The sequence below is a fragment of the Aotus nancymaae genome, unplaced genomic scaffold, assembly GCF_030222135.1.
Source record: "Aotus nancymaae isolate 86718 unplaced genomic scaffold, 86718_ANA_hifiasm-v0.15.2.pri h1tg000062l, whole genome shotgun sequence".
Lineage (NCBI taxonomy): Eukaryota > Metazoa > Chordata > Mammalia > Primates > Aotidae > Aotus > Aotus nancymaae.
Window position 1 is genome coordinate 34,385,434 of NW_026988476.1, and position 22,810 is coordinate 34,408,243.

Sequence of the window (22,810 nt, forward strand, 5' to 3'; positions counted from 1 at the left end):
GGTGCTGCTGTCCCTTGATTGCCTCATGAGGTGTCTGTCTATAGCCCCATCATGGGGTGTCTGTCTTTAGCCCCATCACAAGGGGTCTGTCTATAGTTTCATTACAGGGTGTCTGTCTGTAGTCCCACTACAGTGTGTCTAATTGGATGGAGAATAGGGGACTTGTTTGGAGGAATACTCTTGGTTTGTGACTGGGTCTGGAATCTGTGTCTCAAAGGCCTTCTGTCTGTTTTGCCTTTGTTGTGTGTGTGGAGGGGACCTCTGAGGGAATTGCTGATGGATGTCCAGCAGGCCTAACTTGGAGAACCCTCCATAAATCGGGTTACATCTGGTGAGCCCTGAAGAAAGCTCAACAGGCTTGACATGGGGTGACTGTCCACTCTTCATCTTGTCCAGAGACCACCCATTGAATTACCAGTTGGAGGTCATCCCTCTCCACCTGGAGTGGATCAAAGACTACAGGAACCAACATGAGATAGTTTGAGCCTTGCCAGATCAATATTGGTTGCTGAACGAGGTGACTAGTATCTGTTTAGCTATGTGTATTTTGCTTTGGCTGGGATGGAAAATGTTAATTCAGTTCCCCATGCAACCCATCAAGCAGCATCTTGCAAAAGTGAGAAACTTTTGCCTAGTTCCATAAAACAGAAAAGGATGATTTTCTTTTGTAACAGGGCTTGGCCTCCACAGGTATGGCACACTGAGCAGGTTCATCAAAAGCTGCTCTATTCTTCTGGAAGCTGCAGAGAAAGGGAACATGGAAAACTGGTATGCCAGCAAAAAGAGTAAGAATTTCTTACCAGTCAAGTTTCTGGTCTCTCCTCTCTCTCTCTCCCTCTCTGTGTGTAAATGGTAAATATCATTGTTTGTCTCCTCTGTAAGGATTTGATTAATAGAAGGAAGGATTTGTGAGACTAGTCTTAGGCTGTAGCAAATCTGGTGCACTTTGTGCTAAGAATTTGTCTTTCTGTGTTGTTCTGTAATGGAGAGAAGGGTATCACAGGATAGAATTTGGGTTTAGGATTCCCCACTTTTCAAGACAGCCTGGAAGGCTGCTCAGTTACAAACTTTGCTGCCTGTCCCTGAAACCAACACCAGATGAAATTTCTTTGTCTTGCTTTGTGTCCTTAAGGGCCTCACCTTGTGACCATGTGGGGATACTTTCTCTTGGTCTCTGCCATCCAGAGAACAGGAATTTGGGGGTTCACATCATAGTTAACCCTAAAAATTATCTTGAGCAGTTAAAAACCTTTGCAAGCTCAAAATTGTCTGCCCTAGGCTTCTTCTAGGAAGAGCAATAGAAACTGCTCAGTGCTGTAACTCAGTAGCTAAGGGCTTGTCTTTTGACAATGGCAGCCTGAGTTCAATTCTTGGCTTAGGGAATGAGTCCTTTTTGGTTTATTTGCATAACTTTTTGCCACTTATTCTTTTTCTCCTGTGGACCACTTTTGATTTCCCGTCTTGATTGAATTTTCCTTTGAACTACCTTTGGGAAGACTCTAAATCTTGTTTAAGAAAAAAAAAAAAGAAACTGCTTATTATCTCTTTGAGACACCTTATTCATCCATTATAACCTTATTTAAAACATTAATTTCACATGGGAGGTTACCTGTGGTAAAGTTCAAAAGTAAGGTATATTGACTGTCTGACCTGGCTAGAGTCTAGTAATTAGATATTTTAAAAATAATTTTTTAAAGAGCTGTAAGGTTAAAATCAACTTCATTAAAAGCAGATATCCAAACTGTACATATATTTAAAAGACCTTTATGTTGTTTTTTTCTCCTCTTGGATCTTATTATTATGATTTAAAAAAGGGTTTTTTTAAAAATGAAAATTGCCAGGAAAAAGATAATAAAATAAAAATAAAGGGTTTTTTTCTTTTTCTCAGTTGACTGAATTGTTTTTCTCCACTTTTGTCTTCTCAACACTCTTGATGCTCACATGAGAGAACCTAAAATAAGTTCTAACAGCCTGGGACTCTTAGGGAAAAACAGAGGAGGTGCCACAGATCCATTCTGGAAAAAACCTCCATTTTCCTCATGGAACGCCAGAAATTGAAAGAGAATAGATCCCTCTCAAAATCCAAGGCTGTGTTCTGTTTTGCATTACATTACCTGAAATTTTTTACTTTGGAAGGTATCAAAAATTACTTTGCTTTATGGGAGAGCTTTTAGTCTTGGTGTGTAATAACCAGGTAGGAAATATACTTTAAGGGGTGGGTAATGGCAGTTAGGAGGGATACTTCACTCTTGGATTTTTGGATTAGAGAAGCATGCTCTTGGCCACCTGGAAGGTATAGAAACAGCCCCATCCCCAACTGAGAGGTGACTCCCATGGGGGATGGGCTGATTACAAAATGGGCTGATTGGCTTTGGCTTGCTTTGCAGTGACACGCATGGTAGAAGCATTGCACTATCATCTCCCATAGTATATCCCTCTTTTTGGGGATCCGGGATGCAGTATACAAATGGCACCCTTAATTTTGGGGATATGTTTGTGCCTTCCAGATGTGCCTTCTTATTAGGTCTTAGAAACAGCATGCTTTCCTAGTGCTGTTCCTCCAAGGGTGCCATCTTGAATCCAGTAATCCAATTAAGAAACTGGCAAATGAAAAATCTTAACAACTACGAGACCTTCTGTCTGTCTATGTATATGTGTTGTATGCATGATGTTTATATAAAAGAGCTCTGACTAATTGGCTTAGAAAAATAAACACATCAAGTATTTTGTCAGAAAAATAGAAACTTTTTAATGCTTTTTTGTTCACATGATGTTAATGATCTTTTGGAAATAAAGACAGTTTTAAAGATTATTGGTAAAATAGAAAATGTCTTTAAAATTCAGACATTTGGTCTAAATTAGGTCAGATGTCAGGTTTGCTAAATGCTTTAAGTTCTTTGATTTTTGAAAATTGTTAGACTTACCTACTTTGGAGCCATTAGAAATTCTAACTAAGGTCTGGGGACATGTGGTATTAGCCATGCCCTCTAGCTATGCTGGAGTCAGACCTTATCTGCACTTCTGTCTGATGTCCTAGGCTCCACACTTAGTACATAGTTAAAACCACTTGCTTCTCAGGTTTTTCACCAAAAACGAAAGTTACTAAGAGTTAACACTGTAACATGTAATTGAGACTACTGGAGAAATAGTTGCAATTTCATCAGTGTGTCAGCTGATGGATGGGTTGGTCAAGGGAATCATTAACCGTTTTATGCCAAAGGTATTAACATGGGCAGCCTTTGACACATATATTCCAAAAAGCAAGTTTATATTTTCAAACAGTTTTTACAGCTTAGACTTTGTACATACTGCCCTGCCTGTGACAGTTGTATGCCTTCATTTTGTATCCAGCAGCAAAGCCTACAATAAAACTTTAAAACAAACAAACAAAAAAAGTCGTGTAAGGAAAGGAGAATGTGCTTTTGGTAAAAGATTAAATAAGGTATGGAAATATGGTTTTTCTCAAAGGGAATGTAATTAATGTGTAGTTCAAAGGGTTTTTAAAGATTGTCTTAACTTAAAAGAGTAACAGGACAAAACTCAAGGTTTAAGCAAGTTGAAAGGTGTTTGTGGAGGGTTCTGTGGGTATGAACAAGTTGCCTAAGATTTGAAGGGGACTTTTTTTTTCTGTAGGTTTGAACATAAAAGCACACTAATGCAAGACCAGAATCTTGGCCCATGTGTCTGAATAACAGGGTTTTCTTAGAAAATTAATCTGTTGTTTAATGAAAAATTAACAACAGGGGTCTTAAAAAGTTTACAGGGGTCTTAAAAAGTTTATAAAAACTTCACCTTATGGTCAAACTAATTAAAACTGGATAATTTATAACATTTTATTTAAAAACTAGTTTTAGCATTAAAGAGGCACTAATGCAAACATGATATTTGATTTTCTGTTTTGGAAAAGATTTTTGTGTTATTATGTCCCAAAATTATGATATGACTTAGTATATATTATCAGTAATAATTACAATTGTTATGTTAAATTATTGTATGTCACAGAAGTAACAAATTTCTTTGTCAATCGTGTCTTTAACTGGCTGCCCTAAAACATTTTGTCATCTACAGACAATTGTTGTCTTGTTTTGATCCTCTTTAAATGGTGGTTTTATAATCAGCTATAAAATTCTAACAGGTGCTCTTAAATGCAGTTTTCTGAAAACTTTGGAGACTGTGATGTTAGGACAGAGAAAAAACTTTCAGGACTCTCATTGGTAGCTGAAATGTTCATGAATATTAAGCAGAACAGAAGTTAACTGCATGGACTGAACTGATAGAAGACTGAAGCAACCTTTTTTGACTTTTTGCTTAAAACATTGCTGATCTTTTTTTCAGAGCCAAGAAAAACTTTCTTTTGAGCTACTTACAACTTTTAATGATTGAGTAAAGTACATGTCTGTAAACAAAATTTGGAGCATATTTGTTTCTCTGTTCCTGATTTCTCCAGGATTTGGCAACTATTCACGAGAATTCTTAACTTGTGGCAATATAGTTATTTCCATAAGTGCAGTAAGAATGTTTTTCTTTTTCAACAGGACACAATTGAAATTACCGGTTATTTTTACCAAGGCTTTGACTGGAATGGTGTGTTACTTTTAAGGAATAAAAGCTTCTTTGGGGTCAAGTGTCATGGCTCACACCTGCAATCCCAGCACTTTGGGAGACCGAAGCGGGCAGATAGCTTGAGCTTAGGTGTTCAAGACCAACCTGGTCAACATGGTGAAACCCCATCTCTACTATAAATACAAAAATTCACTGGGTGTGGTGGCACATGCCTGTAGTTCCAGCTACTTGGGAGGCTGAGGTGGGAGGATTGCTTGAGCCCAGGGGATGCAGGTTGTAGTGAGCAGAGATTGTGCCACTGCACTCCAGCTTGGGTGACAGAGCAAGATCCTGTCTCAAAAACAAAACAAAAGAGAAAAAACAAAGCCCCTTGGGAAAACTGGCCTCATACCTTGTCTACACAGTCCCTGCACAGGGTTCCTGATCTGTGGTAAGTAAAGAATGTCACTTTCTAACAGGCCCAGGAGCCCTAAGTTATCTTGGGACCTCAAGAGGAGAGAAATTTACCCACCTCATGGGTATTTGAACGTACAAACCCATGGCTGGGCTTGGCTTTAAAAAAGTCTTCTCAGAGATTCCTTATGGAACAGAGTTCTGTCAAAGCCAATTTAAAAAGCCTATGTGAAAAATAATTATTCTTGCTGCACTTTATGCAAATAATCAGGCAGAACACAGTAAGACTAAAACTTATTTTGCAAGTAAAGTTGATCTACTGTGATTTATTTTTAATTAAAAAATGGGGACTAGAAACAGAAAAACTATGCTCCAAAAACATAAAAACACCCATTGTTAGTTGTCCTTGAGTTTTTTCTGCAGTTTGAACTAATTCCTAAATTATCTGTGGACTACAAGTCCCCAAATTAATGCTTTCAAATATTTACTTTTAAAACTGGGAATTGCACTCCTTATGCTAGAACTCATTATTTACCTTGTAGTATTCTGGTCTCTTAAATGAGATACTAAAATTACAGATGACAATATTAATGCATTTGTCAGCCAGCTTGTGTGAGTATGCTCAGACAACTGCAAAGTGGTTCCACTGCTCTCAACTTGCGGTCAACACCTACCCTGACCATGCCCTGGTCAGCAGGAAGAAGTTAGAGTGGTCTTTGCCCTTTTTCCTTCTTCATTAGTCAACACCTTAAGATTAAGGTATTATAAAACCCAAAGGGAAGTATTGAAATCATTGCAAAATTATAACTGAGACAGTAAAAGAGTTCCAACCTAACCAACTCCATCTTGCTTCTAAACTCCAAGTTGTCTTTGTTCATTCCTGGGCAAAGTCTGACCTAACTTTAGGGGGAACCTAGTTGGTTTTTTTTTTTTTTTTTTTTTTTTTTTGAGACAGAGTTTTCCTCTCTCACTCAGGCTGTGCAGTGGCATGATCTTGGCTCACTGCAACCTCTGCCTCCTGGGTTCAAGCAATTCTTCTGCCTCAGCCCTCCAAGTAGCTGGGATTACAGGTGCCCACCACCATGCCTGGCTAAATTTTGTATTTTTAGTAGAGACAGGGTTTTGACATGTTGGCCACACTGGTATCAAACTCCTGACCTCAAGTGATATGCCTGCCTTGGCCTCCCAAAGTGCTGAAACTACAGGTGTGACCTACTGCACCCAGCAGTTTTAGTTTATAGTTTAAAACAAAAATAACAGCCCTTTCCCAAAACAAAACTCCTTCTTGCCTGGGGACTAGACTGCCTTTGTAGAACTAACAAATTAGCCGAAAGAATAGAAATGATGGTTTAGGAGTCATGCAGCTGGAGGCTACAAGAATCTGACCCTCCCCAAATTGCTCCTGGGGATAACATCACTATTGTAAAGCCTAAGATCAGTGCTTGAAAGATTTTGCAGACTACACTTGATGGATCAGCTGGCACAATCAGATTGATAAACTGGCTCATATGATCTTGTGGCTCCCACCCAGGAACTAACTGAGCCCAAAAAGACAGCTTAGATCCCCTACGATTTCATATCTGATCCAATCAATCAGCACTCCTGAGTGGCTTTAAAAAAGTCTTTCCCCACCCATCAAACTATCCTTAAAAACTATGATCCACACGCTTGACTGCTTGGGGAGCCTGATTTGAGCAATAATAAAACTCCAGTCTCCTGCACAGCTGGTTCTGCATAATTACTCTTTCTCTATTGCAATTACCCTGTCTTGATAAATTGGTTCTGTCTAGGCAGCAGGCAAGGTGAATCCATTGGGTGGTTACATATGGGGGAGGGGAAACGGTAGGGAATGAAACCGTGAGCCTGTCCTCAAAGGAGGAAGGGGCCTTAAAGATTTAGGCCTGTCTAGAGGCTGCTCCCTCCTCAGAGAGTAAAACTTCACTGTTTCTCAGAGGGCTGTGAGGCTGGAAGGAAGAGTTTGGACAGAAACCCTGTTTTGTATAGAAGCAGCAGAACCAGTTGAGAAAAAGAGGTTCACAAATTACATTTAATGGCTTTCTTTCTTTTCTTTTCTTTTTTTTTTTTTGAGACGGAGTTTTGTTCTTGTTGCCCACACTGGAGTGCAATGACGGGATCTCGGCTCACTGCAACCTCCGCCTCCCAGGTTCAAGCGTTTCTCCTGTCTCAGCCTCCCGAGTAGCTGGGATCACAGGCGCATGCCACCACGCCCAGCTAATTTTTGTATTTTTAGTAGAGACAGGATTACATCATATTGGTCTCGAACAATTTTCAAAAGTCAGGCTGGTCTCGAATTCCTGACCTCACGTGATCCTCCCACCTTGGCCTCCCAAAGTGCTGGGATTACAGGCATGAATCACCGTGCCCGGTCTCATGACTTTTTTATACTGATGCACCAGGTCCTTGGAATGATGCACGAACTCATTCACTCCTACTGGTGCCAGGTCCTTTGCTGGGGGCTGGAGAAACGGGGCAGCCATGGACGCTGCGTCATGGTAGCACTTGTCTCGCCAAGTGCACACTGTGCCCCATCCACAGCCTCAGCGCTCTCATTGCTAGGAATACGCACTCTCTGGCCGCACCTCAGACCTAGACTTACTGTATCAGAATCTCGGTTCTGGTCCTGAGAGTCTGGATTCGCAACAGTTCCTCACATTCCCACCCTATTCTTCTGCAGCTAACGTTTGAGAGCACTGGTCTGGTGCCTACTGCCACCGCAGACGGTTTTCAGGGCAGCTATGTGTGTTTGGCTGAGGCGGCAAAAACAGAGCGCTGTGGGTGGAGCAGGCGCCGGGGGCTTTGCGCCCCTAGTCCCCCTTCCCCAGGCCCCGCTCCACCCCCGGGTCGGGAGGCAGTCGGGTAGCCCCGCCCCTCCACGCTGGCGCCACCCGAGATGTCACAGAGGAGGAAGCCTCGCCCCGCCCCTGCGTGCGCCGCCTCTCCCAGGCCCCACCTCCCACCCCCGTGCCCTGGACCCTCTGCGGGGCAGCGTCACCAGAACAACCACACGTCCCGCGCGCTCCAGGCTGCACTCGAGAGCCAGAAGAGCTCCATGGCAGCGGCGGCCAAGCCCGAGAACCTCTCCCTGGTGGTGCATGGACCGGGGGACTTGCGCCTGGTAAGCCAGGAAGGAGGGTGGGAAGCCTACTGACCCTGCCTCACTCTCCTCTGAGCCCAGCCACGGTCCTGGCTTCCCAATTCCAGCCTGGCGCCGGCCCCGCACCTTAAGCGCCCTGGCTGCCCTGATCCCTGCTGGTTCGCCTCGGGGTGTGGGGGCGGCGGGTAGCGGCCTTAGGGAAGGGCAGGGATCTAGTCGTGTGCCTCCCGGAACCTAGCCCCGTGGCTGGCACGTGGCCGGTGCCCAGGACAGTTGCAAACTGATTGAATGAACATTTCTCTCTTCTTTGCCAGCTGCAGATTCGTAGTCCGGCCTCTTGTCATTGACCTTTTCAGAGAAAATGCTAAGGCTGTCTGAATTCTCTGGGCAGACAGTGCAGAGCAGAAAGGGGGGCCAGAGGACACTTAAAAACACCAAAACTTCTATTTAACTCCCCTTGCTTGGGACTGATAAACCTCCCTTACAGGATTATTATGCTCACAAGAGTACCCAGCACCTAGTACGTGCTCAGGAAGCGCCAGCTCCTTCTCCTTTCCTTCCAGTCTAAGCCTCCATCTCCAGAAACCCTGGTGTTCCCCTTGCCTGTGCCATACTTCTGGATCTTGATAGTCCCCATGTCTGTAAGCCTCCTTCTCTCCCTAACTCCCTATCTGGTTCACTTTCCAGTGGTTTTTCTTTCTAATCCTGTGCCTCTGGCCCTTTAGGAGCGTTCTGTATGTGTGCCCACTGCCCTGGGCCCTGCCTTTTGCTCCCTGGCTTGTGGGACCAGAGTTTAGGAAGTGGCTGAGTCAGCACCCTGGTCATACCAAGTCTCCCTTGACAAAAGTCTCTCTCAGATGGGCCTGGGATGGCAGTGGGTATGTGGGACGAATGCCAGCTATCTCTGCTGCTCCCCTATACCTCCTTTCCCTCAAAGTACATGTGTCAGGATCTAAACTGCAGGAATTCAGAAGTTTATCCAGATTAGCAGTTCTTGACTATTTAAGAATATGTGGTGTCCCCTCTCTCCTCCATAGAATGCAAACAGACTGAGTTTGGCAACAATTTTGGATTGTTCGAGGACTCCCTTTAAGCACTTCTATAGACCCTCTAGTGGTCTGGGGATTCCAGACTAAGAACCCTTGCCCCAACTGACTCCCCATTTCCTCAGTTGAAGAACGTGCCATGCCCAAGATGATAGGTTTTGTTAGTTAACAGAGCCAAGAAAAGGACTCAGACGTTCATACTCCCCATTCTGGTGCTCATTCCACTGTTCTGAGCCTCCACCCAAGGTCCTGAATGTTAGTGTTTATTGTTGCAAATGCCAGATGGTACTATGAGTAAGGGAAAGTGGTACATCTCTACACAGCTTGCAGAGTGATTTCCAATTCAGTATTTCATTCCACAAACATTCTCTGATGAAGGGGTGCCTGCCATGTGCCAAGCACTGGGCTGGGGGCCCAGAGAGGAGGACACAGCCCCTGCTCCCAAGTTTACTGAGGGAGGCAGACAAAGTCAACCATTATGACATAGTGCGAGGGCTTTGATGGAAGCCTCAGAGAGAAAAGACCTCACAGGGAGGGGCCCTTGACCCTCTATCTGCTCAGAGCCTGCTTAAAGGTCATGCACCTAAGGTGCAGAACCACAGTTAAGTTCTGCTCCACCTTAACTCAAAATTATGGTCTTCCACTGCTCAGGCAGACTACCTCTATTGTGATTTTGTAACCTTGCTCTCATCTGCTTTGCATTAGAACCCACTCTCTGACTGGATTAGGGGCTGGGTTGGGGTGGCTGTAACCTAAAGGATCTAGAAAATATGATGGGCTAGAGAATTTCACCTGTGCTTGTGGACTGGTATACTAACTGGGAGAAGAATTCAGAGGAGGATCCAGGAAAACACCTAGGCTCAGCCTGAGAATGAGAAGTGGTAGTAGGGTCATTTACTAGTCAGAGTAGATTAAAATGATGAGATCAGGTTTGAAAATTTGAGTTTAAGATGTCTCTGGAGGCTGGGTGTGGTGGCTCACACTTTTAATCCCAGTACTTTGGGAGGCCAAGGTGGGCAGATCACTTGAAGACAGGAGTTCGAGACCATCCTGGCCAACATGGTGAAACCCTGTCTCTACTAAAAATACAAAAATTAGCTGGACGTGATGGCATGCCCCCATAGTCCCAGCTACTCAGGAGGCTGAAGCAGGAGAATCGCTTGAACCTGGAAGGTGGAGGTTGCAGTGAGCTGAGGTCAGGCCACTGCACTGCAGCCTGGCTACAGAGAGAGACTCCATCTCAAAAAAAAAAAAAAATTGCCTGTAATCCCAGCTACTTGGGAAGCTGAGAATCACTTGAGCCCTGGAGTCAGAGACTGCAGTGAACTGAGATCGTGCCACTGCACTCCAGCCTGGACAACTGAGCAAAACTCTGCCAAAGAAAAAAAAAAGATGTCTCTGGGACAGGACACAAGCTGCCTTTGAGAAATTTCCTTAGGTGTAGGGTCTGGAGTGCAGGGATGCTATCTGTGGTGGAGATGTAAACTCAGGAGTCCTTTGCTCCTCTACTGAGCAGTACTGTACCGATCCCCCAACCAGGGGGCATTTGGAAATGACTGAGGAGCTCTACTGCAGACTTTATTCAGTTTACAGCACTGTCCTGACAACAAAGAGTTGTCCTGCCCCAAATAGTGCCCTATGAGGAATTGTGGATGGCTGAGCTTGCCTAAGCTAAGTGAACCATGGAGAGTGAGAAGGAAAGAAGAGGAAGACGTTAACCTGGAGAGAGCCCCAACACTGGAAGGGAAACGGCAGAAAGAGTTGTCATCAGAGGAGACTGACCAGGGAGGCCTGTGCCGCCTCAGGGCACCTGCAGCTCAACAAAGACCTTCTGGGCCCTCACCACTCCTTCCCAAGCAAGGTCTTCCACCAGCACCTCCACAGGGCTCACTCCCAACCCCCAGAGTGGCATCACTGCTCCTCCACTTTTCCTTAAGACAAATAGGCTCTGTGGCTTGGGGTTGGGGTCAGTGGTACCAGTAGTGAACCAGAGATAGCAACTAGGAGGAACAATCCCGGGGAAGCTTTGGGGGGAACCACCCGTTTTCCTCCCTGCAAGAGGACCAAAATGAAACCCAGGATTTCCTGGGCTTAATAAATTGTCAGCGGTTGCATTTTGGGGGAAAAAACAAAACAAAACCTTAGTTGGATATGAATTACAAAACAGATAAGGGGAAGCGGGGAGAATTTGACTGTTTTCTTCTTTTGATATAAGATACCCAGCCACAGATTAAAAACCTTTCAATTTCTGGCAGGCTGTGGCCCATTTAGGTATAGTGGGAGTAGGGTCTGCTGATAAAATGGTTCAGTGCCTCAGGAACTCCTATGACGCGAGTTGTTTAGGGAAATTCTCATTCCTAAAATCTTTTCAGAAAATGTATACATTTTCAAGGGAAAAGTGTATCATTTAAATCACATCATTATTGCTCTCCAAAAAGTGTATAAATCATTCCTAAAATCTGAAGCGGGATTCCAAATGGTTCTGAAGCAGGAAGCAGCGGCCAAACCCTTTCCAGAGCTGCCTTCCTGCTTGAGCTAAGGCCAGGAACCAGCCAGCATCCAGGACAGTGGTTCTGTGGAGAAATGCGACCTGGTCCACTTTACTTGTCCCCTAACTGGCAGGAAGGAAACCTATCACACAGCCTGCCTACTGCCTAAGGAGAAAACACCATTCTCTTCTTTCTTGATGTGTGGCTGCAGGGAACGAAAAACTAAACTCCTCTCCTACTAATTAGTTAATGATCACCTTGACCGCAGCAAAGAGGAGCATTTATAAATTGGTAAGTCAGACACACACAGTTAGACAGGTGGTTTTCTTTTATAACGGGAAGAAGAAAACGAAACAATAATCTGAGACTTAAGGACTTTCGCTTTTCCCCTCATTTTAAATAGAGAATGTTTGGGAGTTGGAGCGAGCAAGAGGGACTGATGACCAGGTTGACACATAAAGAAGCAAACAGTGTCAGCTTGCTGGCGTTCTCTTTAAATGGAAGTAGTATGAAGTTACCAGACCAGGCTGGGGAGCCAGAGTGGGGTTTAGTCCCCGTTCTAATGCTGCTAGTTGTATGACTCAACAAATTATTTTCCACTTCAACTTCCCAGTGAAATGGGAATAATAGTAGTATTCATCTTTTGGTTGTGTGAGGATTCAGTGGGACCAGTCGTGCATGTTAAAGGCCTAGCACAGCATCCAGCACACTGTTGATGGTATGTGCTAACTGTGGAGATGAGCAGGAGGCTATTTCAGACTTAAAAAGAGGTGGGTAGACTAGGGCCTTCACACACATGGACAGTTTTCCTAACCAAATTATTATAATGTGGGCCCAGGCAATAATCTTGTATTCTACTGTATTTACCGGTTTAATTACTTTATGCCCCTTTGATCAGTATATAGAAACCCAGAAGCTTTCAATTAGGAAATGAATTACTGGTTCATGAAATTAGGATATAAAACAGTCTAATTAGTTTTTCCCCCACAGAAGCTATGTTTGGTGGTGGGGATGATAGGCAGCTGGTTTTTTAATATAGGTTTCACTTGAATGGTAAGGAAATGAGGGGAATTAATATGTCGACTGCCTACTGCATTCCAGGCATGTGCTGGAGACTTTAATACAGGGCTTTATAAACTGTCCACAATGAAGGACCAGTTTTATTTTTTCCAATCAGCCATGGACTGATATGTTTGCATCAGTATATTTGAATGTTGTGTCATGTCAAAATGCTGTGAACAGCCAGGCAAGGTGGCTCACGTCTGTAATCCCAGCACTTTGGGAGGCAGATCACTTGAGGCCGGGAGTTTGAGACCAGCCTGGCCAACATGGGAAAACCCTGTCTCTACTAAAAATACAAAAATTAGCTGGGCATGGTGGTGTGCGCCTGTAATCCCAGCTACTCAGGAGGCTGAGACATGAAAATCACTTGAACCGGGGAAGCAGATGTTGCAGTGAGCCGAGATCACACCACTGCACTGCAGCCTGGGTGACAGAGCGAGACTGTCTTAAAACAAAAAACAAAACAAACAAAAACTGTAAACATTTCCAAATATTCCTCTCAATTTCTGTATGTTGCATTACAAGTCAGTTCATCAGTCACCCTCTGAGTGCACTTTATCTCCCTTCTTCCTAAGAGCCGGCTCTTCCAGACTTCAGGAAGGAGCATCTGAACAGGGAGCAGTACAGAAACAAAACAGACTCCACTTCCAGGAAACTGAACACAGTGGAGGGGATGTAGTCAGACTTTTGTTATGATCAGCTATACGAGGAGATGATAAATTAAAGGAAAAGTAATAATTTTAGAATGATGGGTTAATGTTGTTTAATTATAAAGGGCAGAAAAAAATAATACATTGGCATCAAGTTTAAACATCACTCAGAGGTCCATGAAGAGATTTCTCGAGTTTCTGTCCTTTGAGGCAACATAGTATACCTTAGGTCAAAAGAATTGCTTTGACCTAAGCATTTTTAAATACTTTTATTTGTTTTTAAAAATAAGATAAATCTGTATCTGTAATATAGCACCTTCAAAATGTCCCCTCCTTGCTGTCCATACTTTAAAGATTTTTGGGTAAGAATGGGGTTGTACAATGAGAGGGCATGAACATAGGCAGCTCAGATGGTCCTGGGCATCATGTCTGTTTCCCTGAGCCAGCTGCTTCTATGTGATCAGATTAAAGGCTCTGATAGTCATGAAGGAGCAGCTGGATTAAACCGGATTACCCTGATAGTGAGGAGATGCAGGCCACTTAACCCTTACCAGTCAGAGACACTTAAGAGTGAAAAGAGAATCTAAAACTCCTTCAGAAAAAGGGAAATTGAGTAGCAACAAATAGCCCAAAGAAGCATCTTTCTTGCCTTTATCTTAATTATGTTTTAACAACAAAACAAAACCCAAACCAGACAAACCACTTCAAATTCAAAACAGGAAATTAAATCCAGCAACACTCCCACCTCCACCAACAGCTCTGGAGAGGCAGTGCCTTTGTCTGTGAAAGACCATGAGGCAGAGGTAGCATTTTTCTCTCAAAGTGTTGCAGCCTTTTTCTCGGCCTCTTCACTGGACTCACAGAAGGGGTACCTTGTCTAGTCAGCCTACCATGCTCAACCCCTTGTGGGAGGGTGCACATGAATGAGCGAGTGTGGGATCTGGCCGGGCAGCCACGCCGGGCACCAACACAGGAGCAAGCTCCTCGAGGGAAAGGCGGCAGCGCCCAGGTAAGGGTGCCCATGACCCCCAGGCCCCAGAGGAGGTGTTATGGTGCTCCTTTAGTTCCACGGTCCACAGATAGTGGCTTGTTAGCTCAGTTGGCCCCTTGCCTCATCACATGGGGCATGCCACTGGTGAGGGGCAAAGGGCCAGTGTGACAGCCTTTTCTGGGTACCTGCCCTTGGTGGGCCCTGAGTTTTTCTTCAGCTCAGGGCCCACCAAGGGCAGGTACCCAGAAAAAAAAATGAGGTCACACAGATGATTGAAGGATGGTGAAGGAAGATAATTTTTTTGAGCGATGAAAATGACTTTCAGCAGAGGGGAACTGGAGAGGGGATGGGAAGGGCAGGTTGTCTTCCCCAAAGTCAGGTTGTCTCTTCCCTGAAGTCAGGCCATCTCCCCCTCTACCAACTGGGTCTGGAATCTTTGTAGGCACAGAATGGGGAGTGTGTGTTGACTGCTTTGTGAGTATGCAAAAAAGGTTGAAGTGAAGACACCACTCAAAGGTGGGGAAAACAGTGTAGAAAACCAATTGGGAAAGGGTAGGTATATGTAAAATGGGTGAAGGGTGGGGATCAATCAGAGAAAGGTGGCCAAATAGGAAGACAAGTTCTTGATCCAGTCCCAGGATTTAACTTGTAGCTTGGCTTTCATGCTTTAAACTGTCTTCAGCTTGGAGGTGGAATTTCACTGGGTACCCACCCCTATCTTGCCTAGGCATTTGGCTGCCTCCTTTTGCTATCAAAAGCAGCAGAAGAAGCAAGCAATATCACAAATAGGATTTTAACATTCTGTAAAAGTAGCCCTATTCTAAAGGGAGAGAGTAGAATTATGGATGTAGGGGAAATTTCTCTTTTAAAACTGCATGGCAGAAATTACGAAGGAGAAGAAATATGTACACACAGATATAATATTGGCATCTAATTGAGAAGTCTTTTAGTGTGACTGTTAAAGTTTGTAGTTTTCCCCAAATCAGGTTTACACTAAGAACATTAATTACCAGGGAAAACATATTCAAATTTTGCAAAGTGATATTCAACTCAACAATTTTAAAAAACATGGAAATATTCAGTTACCTAGATCTGAACACAGTGAGCACTTATCAAGATCACAAACAGACTAGAGCATCCGACAAAGCTCAGAGACTTACAATTTTTGCGCCATGTATAGAACCATTTAATAAGATCATGTATGGTTATGTTCATACACTTTGAATTAGGAGGAAATTTTAATATATTTATCCCTGATGCAAATTAAATAGTCCTTAACTATCCTGTGTGGATTCGATGCTAGGTGCTGGAGAAATGCAAAGGAAAGGAAGGAATCACCTCCCTAGCCTGGTGAGGACAGGGGAGGCTTCTTGCAGGAGGTGATGCCTGAGCATCAGTCCCAGGAGCCAACTGCCTATTGAACAGCTGTCATGTCAGGTTCCAGCCTACTTGTGCTGACTCTGACGAGGAGCCCAGAGGTTTCACAATGACTCAATGGCCAATTAAATGCAAAGCTTTCACATGCCAACAATCATGCAAATGTATTCAACACACACAGGCAGTGATAGGGGAGGCGGGGCGGGCATGGTGGTTCACGCACTTTGGGAAGCTGAGGTGGGAGGATTCCTTGATGCCAGGAGTTTGAGATCAGCCTGGGCAACATAGGAAGACTTCATCTCTACAAAAAGTTTAAAAAGTAGCCAGGTGTGATCGCACACTCCTGTAGTCCCAGCTACTCGGCAGGCTGAACTGGGGGGTTCGCCTGAGCCCAGGAGTTCAAGATTGCCCTGAGCTATTAATGTGCCACTGCACGCCAGCCTGGGCTACAGAATGAGAACCCATCTCTAGAAAAAAAAAGAACAGAGGGAATGAACCATGGCAAGTAGCTCCAGAGACCAGCATGCTGACTGAGGAACTGATCTAGATTTCCCTCAAAACACCAAAGCGAGAGGAGTGTTGTTGCTGTTCTTCCCCCAGCAGAACTTCCCGCAGCCTCTGCTCGTGAAGAGGAGGCCTCCGAGTTCTCACAGGCAGAGCTTCTACAGGCTCTCAGCCATGCTCACTTTCTCGGCTGTTTTTATGACCCTGCACAGGAATGCCCATTGTCATATCTTAGCTACCTTTTGGCTTCACTTTCTTACTTTATTTTTTTAAATGAATTTTGGAGACAGGGTTTCACCATGTTGCCCAGGCTGATCTAGAACTTCTGAGCTTAAGCAATCCACCTGCTTTGGCCTCCCAAAGTGCTGGGATTACAAGTGTGAGCCACCTCGCCTGGCCTTGGCTTCACTTTCTTGTCAAGTCTTGGGGTTGCCTGGCCACAGCAGATGTTATCATCTCAATCCCATATACATACGCGTATCGCTTTGAGCAGTCAGCAGTTTCACTGTGAGCTGAGTCACTTTTGAGTGACTCCATTTTTGTTGGTGGAAACAACCCAGATGTTACTCAGCTAATGAACATTGAAAGAAAATTTGTATAGGAATGTTATTCATCCCTGAAAAAAAGTTTTGTCACATTCTGTGTTAAAAATAAACCTTGAGAATATTATGTTAATAAAAACAAGCCAGTGACAAAGTGCCAGATAGTGTATGATTCCACTTATATGAAATATGTAGCCAGACTCACAGAAAGTAGAATGGTGTTTGTTAAGAGCTGCTGAGTAGGTAAAATGGGCAGTTATTACTTAACAGGTATTCAGTTTCACGTTTACAAGATGTAAAATTCTAGAGGTCTGTTGCATAGCAATGTGAATAGAGACAACAATATTGAATTATACACTTAAATAGATTTAAGATGGCAAATTTTATGTTATGTATTTTACCACAATAAATTTAAAAAAATATACAGATGAAGTGTCCAAATGAATAACATTTTTTAAAAAAATTAAAAAAAAATTAAAAAAAACTAAAAGAAATGACTCAATTTTGAGACATTTAGAATCACAAACATGATTATATATCAGTAGCCCCACCTGGATGTCCCAAGACACCTCAGTCCCAACATGTCCAAGCCCAAATGTCTTTTAATTCTTGTAGGAATTTAGAAGTCATCCCAGATGCCTCACTTCCCCACCTCCTACGGGATCTGGAAGAGGGAGAGGGATTAGGCAATGGGAAAGGGTGAGTGTGGTGTGGTTGGAGGTAAGATGGGGGCGTGATAGCCACCCACCATGTGAGGGGTTTAGCAGTCTCCAGGGTCACTGGGGACTTGATACAGATTTGCATTTTCAACAAGACTGTTATCAACAGAACAAAGTTGGATGGAGCCAGGGGAGCCTGGGCTGGAGACCAACTCAGTGGACCTTGGGAGAACATTCTACCTCCTGCTTTTACCCCGAGTTTGTCAGGACCAACGCGGCTAGAACAAAGCCTCTCATGACAAAATAGCCTATTAGGAAACCTTTGGATTTTCCTTCCACCCTCAAAGCACCCTTCAAGTCCTCAAGGGAAAGGGAAAATGGAGGGGGAAAGGAAGCAAAAAAAGGGTCTGTTGTGCTCTGCAGGTGTGCAAGGCAGCCCTCCACAGGCCCACAGAAAGCTTGGCAGTGGGGAGCAGGTGGCTGCTGTGCACCTGGGATGGACCCAGCACCTTCCCCACACACTGCCAGCTGTCCCCCACCGTAAGGCAGTGGGAGCACATTGCACTCTTTCCACAACTGACAGAGTCAAGCCTAAAAACTGCCAGAATCCCTTCACTTTCTTCCAAATTCCAGCCTGGTAAAGAGTGGTCAGATTTTCTTAATGCTGATATGAAAACCATGAGAATACAGTTGTCCTTGGTATCCTGGAGTTGGGGAAGGACTGGCTTCAGGAACCCCTTGTGGATACCAAAGTCCAAGGCTTATCAAGTCCCTTGTATATAATAAAATGGTGTAGTATTTGCTTATAACCTACATGCATCCTCCTATCTACTTTAAATCATCTCTAGATTACCTGTAATACCTAACACAATGTAAATGCTCTGTAAATAATTGTTATACAATATTTTTTCTTTTGCATTATTTTTTATTGTTGTATTGCTATTTTTTAGTTTTTGAGTATTTTTGATCTGAGGTTTGGTTGAATCCAGGATACAGAACACAACTTTTCCACAAAGCAATTTAAAATACTTGCCAAAAGACAAAATTACTACAATTAGTTTAAAAAATCATATTTGGCCTTTTTTTTTTTTTTTTTTTTTTTGCAATTCTAAAGTTGGGCAACACTTCATTCCATAAAGTAGCATGTGTTCCAGTGAGCTAAACAGAGGAGGTTGGTTTTACAAACAGAAAATTGCTAAAGAAAGCAGAAACACAAGAAAAAACAGATTGGTCATTTCAGTTACTTTCCTTGTAAAATAGTGACAGGGAAATAGAACAATAGAAAAATAACTGATTGGTTAAGATCAGCTTACTTCAGGTTTTTTTTTTTTTTTTTTTTGGTAAGGAACTTTATTATCATGCTGACTGAAGCTGGTCATATAACAACTTAGTTTTGCTTTGATGATATATAACTTTAATATGGGTGGCTCCATGTGGGGTTTTTATTCTGTTCTCTTGCGGCCCAGTACAGGAGCAAAACAGTGACCTCCTATAATTTCTATTTAACATGTTTTACTCTTATCAAAAGGACAAGATTGTCCAGGACTGATTCAACCATAGTGTAACCTAATTATGAAAAAAGAACTTTGATTTTTACTTCTTTTGTAATAAGAGCAAACATATTTACTGAGTCGGCATTCCCTTTCATGATTGTTATTATATGAAGGAGGAAACTGGGGCACACAGGGGTTATGTAACTACCCTGAGGTCACGCAGCTGGTGGGGGAAGCCTGGGTTGCATATACTCAGACAATTCCATAGTCTGAGTTCACTGTGTCACTCAGGTTGGCTGGAGGAGGGAAAAAACATCCTCCTCCCATTTCTCCTTGTGTTGAGGCCATTGCTGCAACCCAAGCAGACAGATTGAGGGAATCAATTCAATTATACAGGTGGAAGTAGAGGAAAAGGAACCAATGAGGACATAACTAGGAAATATATATTTAGGCTAATTTAAAAAATATATTTAGGAAAAGCAAGATAACATTTAGTATGTGAGAGGTACCTGAGGTGATTCCATGTCCCCTGGACATGAGTTACTTTAGGAGTGGGCTGGTGGGGTGGCGGGAGGAGCTGAAGGGGATAGAAGGGAAAGTATACATTTGATTCACGTATGTATTTCTGACTTGAAGTGAAATATGCTGGAAAACTGACACAACTACGGTAAAGAAGAGTTACTTACTTCCTCTTTACCTCCGTGTACAGTCACTCATTAAAAGATAAGAAATTCAGCCGGGCATGGTGGCTCACACCGGTAATCCCCACACTTTGGAGGCAGAGCAGACAGATCACTTGAGGCCAGTAGTCTGAGACCAGCCTGGCCAACATGGCAAAACCCCATCTCTACCAAAAATTTTTAAAAATATAGCCCGGCAGAGTGGCACATGCCTGTAATCCCGGCTCCTTGGAGGCTGAGGGGGGAGGATCACTTGAGTTCAGGAGGTGGAGGCCGCAGTGGGCCGAGATCCTGACTCTGCACTATAGCCTGAGTGCAGTGACATCTGACATCAGGGACTGATGATGAGTTACTTAAAAAAAAAAAAAAAGAAAGAAAGAAAGAAATTCTGTTTAGTAAATCTTGAATATGATTGAGATGACAAAACCTTTGGGAATGAGAAAAAAAGGAGCTCTGGAGATAACAGTGGAAGTTCAGGATCTCAGAGAAGCTAAGAAATTTTGGTAGATGAGAAATAGGATAAATGGAAGAGTATCTGAGACAGAAAAAGAGATTAAGCAAACAGAGGATTGTGGCCACCATCATGACAAGGAAACATGAAAAGCAAAGTTTTGAGTAACCATGCTATAATAATTTTATAAAACATTGTAGGCTCCACAGTGCGCTTAGGGCAATATTTACAAACCTATGGACTGATGTTAAAATAGTTTTGTGCCCAGTTAGCATGTCTGCTACAGAGACAGAAGGCAGGATAAAAGTCTGAGTTGTAAGGATAATTAAAATCAGCAAGAAAAAGAATGGAAAAAGAAAGTCAGTGGGCAGGGAAAGGAATTTAACTTCTCCATCAAATGTGTTCTGCTATAGGCACAGCACCCTCTAGTGTCTGAGAAAGTCACTGCAGCTTTGTTGCATGGTGCAAGCACCTTGCTCAGCTCTGTTAACTTGAACAAATATTTACAGTAGTGTTCTCTCTAGTAACCCAGGGCCTACTTGGTGTACCTGGGTGTTGTTCTAAGCTTTAGCCTTACCCCCTCTCCACCTCCAAATGGGGAGTTCAGGCCTGACCTGGCTGGAGGCAAGGCTATGAACTGTACGCTGTGGAACTGTCTTTTAGTGCCTGGGAATTTGCCTACTAGTGCCCTTAGCAGGAGTGGGGGGGGGTGCTCTCCCATGTTTGAAATAAAGACCTTAGTCTTTATTTCAATTTAACCTGCAGTTTAAAATTTCACGCAGTATGATGCAGCCATAAGAAAGAATGAGATCATGTGCTTTGCAGGGACATGGATGAAGCTGGAAGCCATTATTCTCAGCAAACTAACACAGGAACAGAAAACTAAATACCACATGTTCTTACTCACAAGTGGGAGATGAACAATGAGAACACATGGACACAGGGAGGGGAACATCACACATCAGGGCCTGTCAGGGGGTGGGAGGCAAGGAGAGGGAGGGCATTAGGACAAATAACGAATGTATGCAGGGCTTAAAACCTAGATGTCGGGTTGATAGGTGCCACAAACCACCATGGCACATATATACTTATATAACAAACCTGCATGTTTTGCACATGTATCCCAGAACTTAAAGAAAAAAAATTCACATGGTATAACAGAAGCATCACTTTATATAGCAGTCCCTGATGTCAGATGTGGGACCAGCAACAACTTTGAGAAAGGTTTTGGTGACAATCAGCTATCCTGAGGTGGCTATTTCTAGATTGATTCCCTCCCTCCCACCCTCCTTCCTTTCTTCCTGCCTTCCTTGTAGCCAGTCTAAATTATTAAGAGGTAAAAAACTGCCTTAAGCCTTTTTGCCCCCATCAGGCTGCTTTGGATGCAGCTCCATCATTTACTACTTTAGTGTTACCATGGGCAGGTTCCTCAGTCCCATCATATGAAAAAGGAACAATAGTAGGATATACCATGTAGGGTTTTTGCGAGTATTAAATGAGGTAATGCCTGAAAAGCACACGGTACCTGACACAAGCCATTGAGCAGTACCAGCTAGGCAGCAAAAGCATTATCACTTTGAGCTTTGTTTCACTGGAGAAGAGGTTCAAATTAGCACTGAGCCTCTTCAACAAAAAGGGCTGGTAACTAACTTGAGAAGAGTGAAAGCCTCAGACCTTCCTTGGAAACACTATTTTGGATAGCGGTTATTTAACAAATACAAACACTTGTGTTTGGGGCCAAGCAGTGTACCTGGTGCTGAAGAGATAGGAGGCATGCATGGTCTTTGGCTTCAAGGGGTTTATTATCTTGTTAGGAAAAGTAAAAGCCACTGATCACTTAGCACAGTGATAGTACTGAGCAGCACTGTCTAGCGCCCTTTGGTGTTGTTTAATGCAGTGGGGTTGCCTATAAAAGCAACTAGATAAGCAGGTTTGGAAGGAGGCACACATTGGAACAGTGCCTCCTCCCAGAACTTTCTTCATGGGGCCCAGCTCTGACATTCTCATCACTTGTTTGGCAGCTCTTTGCACCACCCGTGAAGGAGAAAAGACATTCCACCTTGGGGCTACGGTAGGGTACAGTGGAAGCAGGATTCATCCACTCTCTGGTGGCATGAACTTGACCAAGTTATTTAACTTCCCAGCTTCGGTTTCACATTTACAAACTATATGCTATGGTGAGGATAAAGCCCAGCCCACTGTTTGGCACATGGCAGGTGCTGTGAACATTTCCATCTCTCTCTTTTTTTTTTTTTTTTGATATGGAATTGCACTCTGCCACCTAGGCTGGAGTTCAGTGGCACAATCTTGGCTTGCTGCCACCTCCCCCTCCTGGGTTCAACCATTCTCCTGCCTCAGCCTCCTGAGTAGCTGGGACTACAGGCACGTGCCACCACATCCGGCTAATTTTTGTATTTTTAGTAGAACTGGGGTTTCACCATGTTGGCCCGGCTGGTCTCGAACTCCTGACCTCAAGTGATCTGCCCACCTCAGCCTCCCAAAAGTGCTTGGGATTACAGGCATGAGCCACTGCACCTGGCTACATCTCTCTTCTTGATTACCTTCAAATAATAAAATGAACACTGGGATTGGCCACTCAGTGGCCATCCCTGTCACTAGAACTTTCCTAGCTAGTTGACAATAAGGAAAGAAGGCTTAGTAAACCAACACTACTACTACTGCTACTGCTACTAGCTGTGAATACCAGAATAGCTCAGATTGCTTTTGAACCTGTGAGAGAGGCCAAAATGCAGGTCCTACGTGTTCCCAAGGGGCCCGTAAAACACCACATGGGA

General features: G+C 43.6%; 1 protein-coding gene across 3 annotated transcripts in view; it reads left to right on the top strand.

Moving 5' to 3' along the window:
• Positions 1-7,963: 7,963 nt before the first annotated feature.
• SORD (sorbitol dehydrogenase) overlaps positions 7,964-22,810 on the top strand; it is a 38,061-nt gene continuing 23,214 nt past the window's right edge. For all 3 annotated transcript variants that reach the window (XM_064366007.1, XM_012442321.2, XM_064366008.1), the window contains exon 1: positions 7,964-8,092. In XM_064366007.1, the coding sequence (XP_064222077.1) occupies positions 8,027-8,092 (66 nt within the window). In that variant the 5' untranslated portion in view covers positions 7,964-8,026. The remainder of the gene's footprint in view (positions 8,093-22,810) is intronic.